Here is a 9773-nt window from a genome sequence, read left to right on the forward strand (position 1 = left end):
TCATTAAGTAGTATATGTCCCTTAATGTGATTGAGACTGAGGTTTAGCGTTTCAGCATGAATGCTATGTATGTGTTGCATCAGACTTACCATGTCTGTGGAATGTGGTTACTATCACAGCATTTTGTTTCAAGTAAGTTTTAATGTTAAATATTATCAAAGTGTCTTTTGTATTTTTAGGAAGCTGAGTATGGTGGACATGATCAGATTGATTTATATGACGATGTAATTTCTCCGTCTGCGAATAATGGAGATGCCCCAGAAGACCGTGATTACATGGATTCTCTCCCACCATCTGTTGGGGATGATGTAGGTAAAGGAGCTGCACCAAATGTGGTCTATACGTATACTGGAAAAAGAATTGCCTTGTACATCGGAAATCTTACTTGGGTAAGTATCTTATTACTATTTAGCTGTAGCCAGGAATTTTAAAAATATAAACACAGTTATTTGTAATTTTTTTTTGCTTAAAAGTGTTTTATATGAAATACTAAGAGTACAGCAAAGAGTACAGCAAAGCAAGTGGGGGTTTTGATGCTTAATTTTTTTTTCTTTTATCTGAAAATTACTGAGCCCACCTGGAGCTGTCTTGATGTCTAAAAAAAAAAATAGAAGAAATCTTCAGTAAATATGATCTTTAAAGTTTCCTCTTGTTTTAAGTCTTATGAAAGGGATATTCATGCTGCCGTCTTCTTGAGCTTTTCAGAGAACTGAATGAAAAGGGAGAACAAGCTTGAACTGTCAAATGCTTTATGCCTGCACATACTTGAAGGCTACTTCAATGAACTTACATTTTAGTAAGCCCTTGTTGAAGTTTTTAGTTTAAAAAGCAACTGTATGGTTCTTAGGGGTTTTTCTTGAAATTACTTTTCACCTTTTTCCAGGACCTTTTTCCAGGGCAGTGACTCTTGTAACAAAACTGTTTTGAGGTATTTGCCTTGAGGTTTGTATCTGCTGTCCTAGGAGTAACAGGTTTGGAATAATTCACTGAACTGCAGTTGCCCTTAAGACAATTACTTTTGTTACCATTAAAACATTTTAAAATCAATTGCAGTTAACCAAACAAAGTTCAAGAGCTGGTCAGTAGCTGAATTAGCTGGAGTTCATATCTGTTTACTTAAAATTGAATTCTTTCAAGTCCATGCATGAAAAGTTCTCATTCAAGGTGTTGTCTGATCTGATGAGTTCTTACTAGTGCTAAATTTGGAAAAGAATGCTTTATGGGTGCTTTGGTGCTTTTTCATTACTTATTATAGTATCCTAATGTCAGGACCTAATAGGTAAGTAAAGGAGCAGTTGTACATACCATAGAAGTACATCCTAAAATACATCCTAGAATCATAGAATGATTTGGGTTGGAACAATCCTTAAAGATCATCTAGTTCCAGCCTCACTGCCATGGAACACCTTCCACTATATCAGGATCTAGTGGAAAGGATCAGGATCCCTTATTTTGTCTGTAAATCCTACTGTTTTTGTGCAAGTAATATGTAGTTCACTAATATGAATGGAATCAGTAAAATGCACATGAACTCATCCAAGTCAAATGTCACAATTTCTAAAGCAGGTGGCCCAATGTACAGCAGTTTGTACCTATTACTCTTTATTGGGCTTCACAAGTGAAGTTGTCAACAAAAAGTGCATTTATTTACTTTAACATTACTGTTGTTTTTCTTTCCTTTGTGTTTGGCTCTCAGGAAAATAATTTGTTGAAGTAGGGAAAACTTATTTGGCCTTTTCTTGGAGTTTTAGATAAGCATTCATATTTTAATAATTTTAATATTTGATATAATTTCGTATTTTTTCAGTGGACAACAGATGAAGACTTAACTGAAGCAGTTCATTCACTGGGAGTAAATGATATTTTGGAGATAAAATTTTTTGAAAATCGTGCTAATGGCCAGTCTAAAGGGTAAGAACTTGTCTTTTTTTTTTTTTTTCTAAATGGACTGAAGTTTGGAAGGGTGGAAATGGGCAAAGAGTTCTCAATTTTCATAACTGTCAACATGTGAACTGATAATCTTTGCTTATTGCTATCAAACAATGGCTGGGTATATAATTTCATACTAATAACTTAAATTTCAGGTGTAAATTTCTGTATCTGTATTGTGTGTCTCGTTATTTTGTGAGTTAAATCTTGTTGGCAATCTTCATTAAGACTCTTCCTAGATTTCAGTTAGTGTGGTGGTGATATTAGTTGTTCCTCGTAGTGTTCCCTCAACCTGCATTATTAAATCTTTCTCTACATGCTTTGTTTTCCATGAACTGTTGAAAGTGAGCACTTGAGCCTGTTTTTCACTGGCAACCTCATCTTCCTTGCATGAGTGTGGCTTTCTCTCTCCTTAGTAATGAGAACACAGCAAATGCTTAATAATAACTTGATCATATGAATTCATATATAGCGTATTGATACTCTACCAAAAAGCTGCCTTTGTTGTGTTATATTTGGATGCATCTTGCCCTTGCACTTGCACTTATGGTGGTTCTGGTATGTCCTAGAATTAGTTGTTATACCTGTTCTGAAAACTGGACTAGGACCTGTAAGACACTTTGTGTATTTAGTTTTCAAACATTCAAACTCTTTTTTTTCTTCATTCTTTCAGGTTTGCCCTGGTGGGTGTGGGATCAGAAGCATCCTCCAAAAAGTTGATGGATTTATTGCCTAAAAGAGAATTGCATGGGCAGAATCCTGTTGTGACTCCATGTAATAAACAATTCCTGAGTCAGTTTGAAATGCAGTCAAGGAAAAGTAAGCCTTTCTCATGTACTGTCTTGGAAAAATAGAATTTTATTTCAAAACTAGTACTGCAGTTTTTCTCTCCGCATCTGATAATTTCCGCATAGTTTAAAATAGCTGTAAAGTTCTCCCAGTACGGTCGATGAAGTTGCAGCTTTGTTTAAAGATACTCCTCTTAAAAATAACTTTTTTTAAAAAAAATCCCTTAATATACTGAAGATCTGTTGTTTTGGCAAGAGAGAGCAATTACTGAAAGTTGCAGCTTTATGAAGCTCTTGTCCTCCAGCTGCAGAAACTTTCTCAGGTTTTTGTGGATTTAATTTTTATTTTTTTAAAGCACAACAGCATTTAGAAGTACAACATTTGTAGACAAATTGGACTAGATTCTGATGTCTGGGTAAGTAGTGCTTATAATAAAATGGGGAAGAGAGATTCTGTGTTATGCTTTCCTTCAGCACCTTGTCTTGTGTTTCTGAGTCCCAGTGTGTTCTTTGTGGCCTTGGGCTGCATTAAAGGAAGGACTAACAGCTTCCCCAGATGCTATTCCATTAGTATGAGATTACTGGAACACTGCCATATTTTAGCAAAGCACTTTTTCCTCCCAAGTTGCTTTGAGTTTGGATATCAAGGAACAAGTTGGTGCTCATAAAGTCATGCTTTAGTGATGCATAAAACTTCATGTTGAGAATTTAAAAGCTTTAACCTATTTTCATTTCTGTAATCACACTTCTCCTTTTCCACTGCAGCCACACAGTCTGGCCAAATGTCTGGCGAAGGTAAAGCCGGTCCCCCAGGAGGAAGCTCAAGAGCTGCATTTCCACCTAGTAATAGAGGGCGAGGTCGTTTTCCAGGTGCCATTCCAGGTGGAGACAGGTTCCCTGGTCCAGCAGGGCCAGGAGGACCACCACCACCTTTCCCAGGTAAAACAATTAATTTGTGGAGTTTCAGTTTCATTTTAATTTTCTTGTATTAATGTGGCATACTTATTTGTGGAATTATGAAGATCAGGGCCATTCAGTAATGTGCTGTAATGGGTGTTCACAGCTGAGTTGTAGGATTCAACAGAAGTTCTTTACTGATACTCAAACAGGGAGTTGTACTTCCCAAATTTCGTAGCAGTAGAGTAATATTTTCTAGAGACATTTGTTATAATGTGTCATTGTACATATTTTTAAAGTAAGATAAAATTAAGATCGTGTTAGCAAGTAGGTATGTCTGTAGTGCAGTGTCGTTCAGATTTTCTGATTTTCTATATGGGGTGAGAATACCTGTGGTGCAGGGCATAAAGTAATGCAATAAGCAACAGAGTTTCAAGTTTGCACATCATCAGAAATTCAGCTTTGATTCATGCCTGTGGTTAGTTGGCACTTAGAATACCACAGATTTGAAGAGGAGGTGTTCATGTTTACTCAGGTATCTTTCGGATAAATCTCTGTTTCAGGAGAAATCTGTTGTTAAACAATCCAGCTTGCGTTGCAGTGAAGTTCTCATTTCAGCTTAAGTATTTTTAATAAATGTCATTCGGTGGTCGATTGTCTACTGACAGTCAAACAGACATGGTCAAATTGAAAAACCACTAATGAGGATCGGAAAGTAGTTTTGGATACTGCATTTACCTTACCTTCTCCAGTACAGTTTGACCCGTATTTTTAATACATATTTTATGCCCCATATGAAAGACAGGTGAAAGCAGGACAATGTTTTCTAGTTTTTGTAAGCTTTGGGGGGGGTTGTTAACAATAGCAGCTGATTAAGTGATTGGTGTGGTGGGGTTGTCAGTTTTCTTTAGATTGGTTGTTGTTCTCTTTAGATACTGATAGTCCAGCAACTGGTAAAAATTTTCTAAGCTATTGGACCCAAACTGGGACTCTCCCTCTCTTGTGTAAGTTGCAAATTGGTTCAGTGAGGGTTGTTTTGAGGCTTTTTTTGTTGCTTTTAAGAATTAAAAAAGCAAAAATTTTAATAATTTTAATAAGTCTTTTATGTATTTGTATTAATCTATTTAAATAAATTTTTTTAATTTTTTTTTTTTTAGCTGGACAGACTCCCCCACGTCCACCTTTAGGTCCTCCTGGCCCACCAGGCCCACCAGGCCCTCCACCTCCTGGTCAGGTCCTCCCACCTCCATTAGCTGGACCTCCTAATCGTGGTGACCGTCCACCACCACCAGTTCTGTTTCCAGGACAGCCTTTTGGTCAGCCTCCGCTTGGGCCACTTCCTCCAGGCCCTCCACCACCAGTTCCAGGCTATGGGCCACCACCAGGTCCACCACCACCTCAGCAGGGTCCACCTCCTCCTCCAGGTCCATTTCCCCCTCGTCCACCTGGCCCTCTTGGGCCACCCCTGACTCTTGCTCCTCCTCCACATCTCCCTGGGCCACCTCCAGGTGCTCCACCACCTGCACCACATGTGAATCCAGCTTTTTTCCCCCCACCTGCCAATAGTGGCATACCTACTTCAGATAGCCGTGGCCCACCTCCGACAGATCCATATGGCCGACCTCCACCATATGACAGAGGTGACTATGGGCCACCTGGAAGGTGAGTCCTTTTGGTGTGTCGTATGGTTGGTAGCAGATTTTATTCCTCTTGTAGGAAGCATTTGATTTTCAGTTGTAATGCAGCTGTTAGAAATAATGAAAATAGGGTTGGAAGGGATCCGATCCTGAGCAGTCTTCTAATTTCCCCCTTTTCACTTTTCTCAGTGAAACATCTCTTGGAGACATGTTTGTAGCAGTGAGAAAATCCTGAAATAGAATACCAGTAATCTCACTTTCTCTTTTCAGCTCTGAGCTGTTTGTCTTCACTGTTTGTATTTGGCAGTGTCATTGTCCATGTGTTGTACATGCAAACTTAAATATCAGTTCTTATGCAGCAGCTTCTGGTTGTGCTTCTCTCTCAACTTGCAATCCTGACTTGTACCTTTATTGTCATGCCTTGCAAGCTGTCTGTGTAGAATGCTCTGGAGTTCTTTTTGAATATGTGCGTATGTTGAGTACATATGAGCCATACCAAGCTCTTACCATTTTCATTTTTTGGCAGCTCTGCTTGTCCCTTTTTTCTTCAGGATTCGTTTCAAAGTTAGTCTCAAACTAAAGCTGAGACAACAAAGTTGTCTCAAAAGCTAGTTGTGGGTTTCCTGCAAGACTTTAATCTTTCCTTCCTGTCAAGATGCTTCTGCTCATTTGTATGATCTTGCTGTGTTTGTAACAGTGGCTCTTCCTATGTTTAATCTTATCAGGGACAGTTTTTGCATCCGTCTGACTTGACTTGCCAGGTTTTTCACATCTTGTTTGAACCATCTGTTTCATCTGTGCTTTCAGACATCTCTGTCTTGCTGCTGTTTCTTGATTTTCACTGTATTTGTATTTACCACAGAAAGTTTCGGGATAAATTGTAAGAAAGACACTTTTTACATAGTTACATGTGGATTTGTTGGTTGTGATTTTACTGCTAGCATGAGAGACACTTCTCTTGCTTAAAATGTTTTCTGCAAAGACACTTTGATTCTTCTTTTTTAAAAAAATCAAAAAAACCCCCCAAAATCCATACATGTGTACATAACGTGTTCATATAGAAACTATAGAAATTGGAGCATTCGGCTTAATTGCCCGAAATACAATAAAAGGTGTTGGTGGTTTTTTGATGGACAAAATTGAGGTTGTCTGCAGTTCATAGAATGTCTGGGGAGGGAAGGAGCGGGAATAGGACAGTATAACTTACTGTCCAGTATTTTCATTAATAATGTTAAAACTATCATCCATAACTATTTAAATTGTCATTAATTATATATCATAGGCGTTTCACTGGAAATAACATGCCCATAAGAGAAAAATTACATATTCCATTCTATGGGAGGCACACGAAAAATAATACTCAAAACTCAGGGAGGTATGAATTTTTAGACATTTCCTCTTATGCTAAACTGGCTATAGGATCTTGTTCCACTTCTTGCAATTAAGAGGATAGCATTGCTTATTATTCTGCATTTTCCTTCTACCAGAAGAACTAACACTGTTCTAGAAGTACCAAGCAGTGGGCCAGTTTAACAGACTGAACATTTGTCTCTAACACATTTCTCCAAATTTTCTATATGATACACAGACTGGCTAATAGGACACTGCAAAACTTTTGGGAAAGTTTTTGTATACGTTAACTTCTGTTGCTTTGGAAACCCTATAGGTAGCTAATAATTAAAGTAAAAAAGTGTAATGAGTATGAGGATTCTGCTTTATGGCTTCCTCCTTACTGTGACTGGTTTGGAGATCAAATTGGAGCACCTTGAACTTGACCAGAAATTAAAAAAAAAACCCAAAACCAGAAGTAGCTGTAAAATGTTGAAATATCATTCAGAAAATTGGGTATTGTAAATATAGACTGTATTTGCTTCTCTTAAGTTATAGCATTCTGGTCTTAGTTAAGATCTGGGAAACAGGATCATATAGTTCTAATTCCAGCATTGTTATAAAAATTATCTCTGATTTTGCTCAAAGTCGCATTGCCTATGTACGTGTATTTCCTCATCCATTCAATTGGGGTAATATCTTACATACTTTCAAAGATTTTATGAAAATTATAAATATTAGTAAAGCACAATATTAAGTGCTGCTGAATCTTCATAATAGATGGGATGAACAGGAATAAGTCTATTCATACAGCAGTGAGCAATGTCTTAATTGGTTTTTTACCTTTTGTTTGGTTTTTTTTTTTTAAGCTTTCAGGATGTTATACTGTAACATGGTCCTTAACAAAAAATCAAACCCAGATTCTGCTTTCTTTTCTGTTTGTCACTTTGCTTAAAGTTGCGAACTTGGATATTTTAAAACTGCAATGATATCTTCTGAAGTTTTTTTTAACCTTTTAAATACCAGTTATATTGCTTACAGAGAAATGGATGCTGCAAGGACACCTCTAAGTGAAGCAGAATTTGAAGAAATCATGAATAGAAATAGGGCGATCTCAAGCAGTGCCATTTCGAGAGCTGTATCAGATGCCAGTGCTGGTTAGTAAAACTCAAATGTGTTTACTGTTTTACCCAACTGAAAAGTGTTTATAGTTTTTCAGTAAGGAAACTGGCAGCCCTGAAGCCACGTTATCTTGATAGGAGGCTGAATTTAGGTACAACCCATGGCTGATATTGTGTTGTGCTCCAGTTAGTTTCTGAGAATGCCTTCTGAATACTGATCTGGACAGTATTTTAATATTTGGTTCTACAGTAAAAGATTTGGATGGCTGCTGAAGAAGAGAAGATATTTAAAATGGTAATACTATTACAGATAAAAATATTTATTTTAATTTAGATAGTTTTCTAATCGTGATCTTACCATTTTCAGGGGACTATGGAAGTGCTATAGAGACCTTGGTAACTGCAATTTCCTTAATTAAACAGTCCAAAGTATCTGCGGATGATCGCTGTAAAGTGCTTATTAGCTCTCTTCAGGACTGCCTTCATGGAATTGAGTCCAAGTCTTATGGTTCTGGATCCAGGTAAAACTTTCCTCTTCCATCTGCCCTTACTAGGCCTAGGTTCACAGAGAAAAAACTAAGTCATGTCTCCTTGCGTGTCTTCTTATTAGTGATCTGCTGAGTTGCACAAGAAATGTGTGAGAACCAAATAGGAGTTTCCCAAACTTAGCTGCCTTTTAATTAACTCTCTTTTAAAAATTGATCTGATTAGCTTAATTTAACTCTTTACTTAGTATCCTTCACTACCTGGTACTCTTGCAATGCATAGACTTCAAAATAGAATTATGTCCAGTACATAATTTTTATTAGAATTTACTGTTGAAAACTAAGATTGAGGATATTTGATGCCAATTTTCATTTTGCTTGAAAGTAATTTTCTTTACACTTGTCACAGTAGAAATACACTTGAGTTGGGGAAAAAAGTTGGGCAGAATGATTTTGCCTGTTGTCCTTTTTCGTACAGTGTAAAAATTAAGATTAGTAGGTGGATTTGAAAGTCATGGACTCTTCTACCTAATACAAATAAGAGATTGGTGTTTCTTTTGAAAAGCTCATTTCAGTGTTAGGACAAACACTGAGCCTCTAGTTTATTTGGATACTCTAGCAGTAGTGCAGTTGGACTTGAAAAACGGCTGGTTTGGGCGCATGCTTTCGGTATGCAGATTAGCTGCTGTGTTGTAGTAATGGAGGTATGGTGCATTTCAGCCATCTCATTCTCCATTCTGAGCATGTACTTTCTGACTTTTCCTTCGTATGGATGCACCTTACTATCGTAACTGAGTTCTTAGCCAGCACCTTTAAAATCAGTTACCTTTCATGTTATATGGAAAAATGTATCTGCATCACAGTGAACAGATACTTCTCTCATATGCTTTTTTGATTAAATTAGTACTCAAACGGAATACAAAATTAGCCTGCAGACGGCTTGTATTTTGAAGAAAAATTTAATGAAGTAATTTCTTTTAGAAGACGTGAGCGATCCAGAGAGAGGGACCACAGTAGGTCACGAGAAAAAAGTAGGCGCCACAAATCACGTAGTAGAGATCGTCACGATGACTATTATCGGGAAAGAAGCCGTGAAAGAGAGAGGCATCGTGATCGCGACAGAGATCGCGACAGAGAAAGAGATAGAGAGAGAGAATATCGTCATCGTTAAAAGAAGGTGAGCATTTGTTTCATGTTCTCGAGCTTCACTGTTTCTGATTTACTAAAAATAACTAGATTTGGGATTATTTACACCATTAAATGATCCTGCAGTATGTACTGAATTGCTTTTTTTGCAGTATCTGATATGAACGAAGGTAAGTAATGACAGGTACCTGGTCTTGGGAAGTAGGGACTATTTACATGATTATCTTCTGCAGTTTGCATGCTGCCTTTTTAGTTTTAGGTGGTATTGTTTGCAGGTTTTATGAAATGCAGTTAAACCAATTCTTAAAGCAGTAAGCCAAACTGAAAGTCTGCTCTCTTTGTAATCTAGAAGGTTATATGAAATTTATGGTTGTATTTCTTACTTGTATTTTAAAATACTAATTTTATATCTTATATAAAATAATACATATGTAATTATAT

At 37.1% G+C, this 9773-nt stretch overlaps 1 protein-coding gene across 1 annotated transcript; it reads left to right on the forward strand.

The window, feature by feature from the left end:
- Window positions 1-179: 179 nt before the first annotated feature.
- CPSF6 (cleavage and polyadenylation specific factor 6, 68kDa) lies at window positions 180-9367 on the forward strand (the record flags this gene model as incomplete). Its single annotated transcript, XM_010134411.1, has 9 exons — window positions 180-389; window positions 1808-1911; window positions 2603-2748; window positions 3483-3656; window positions 4772-5276; window positions 6534-6626; window positions 7622-7737; window positions 8069-8222; window positions 9171-9367. Coding segments are annotated over 9 exons (1689 nt in total), but the record flags the coding sequence as incomplete, so codon positions are not given.
- Window positions 9368-9773: the final 406 nt, after the last annotated feature.

Source organism: Buceros rhinoceros, unplaced genomic scaffold (assembly GCF_000710305.1).
Source record: "Buceros rhinoceros silvestris isolate BGI_N320 unplaced genomic scaffold, ASM71030v1 scaffold41974, whole genome shotgun sequence".
Classification (NCBI taxonomy): domain Eukaryota; kingdom Metazoa; phylum Chordata; class Aves; order Bucerotiformes; family Bucerotidae; genus Buceros; species Buceros rhinoceros.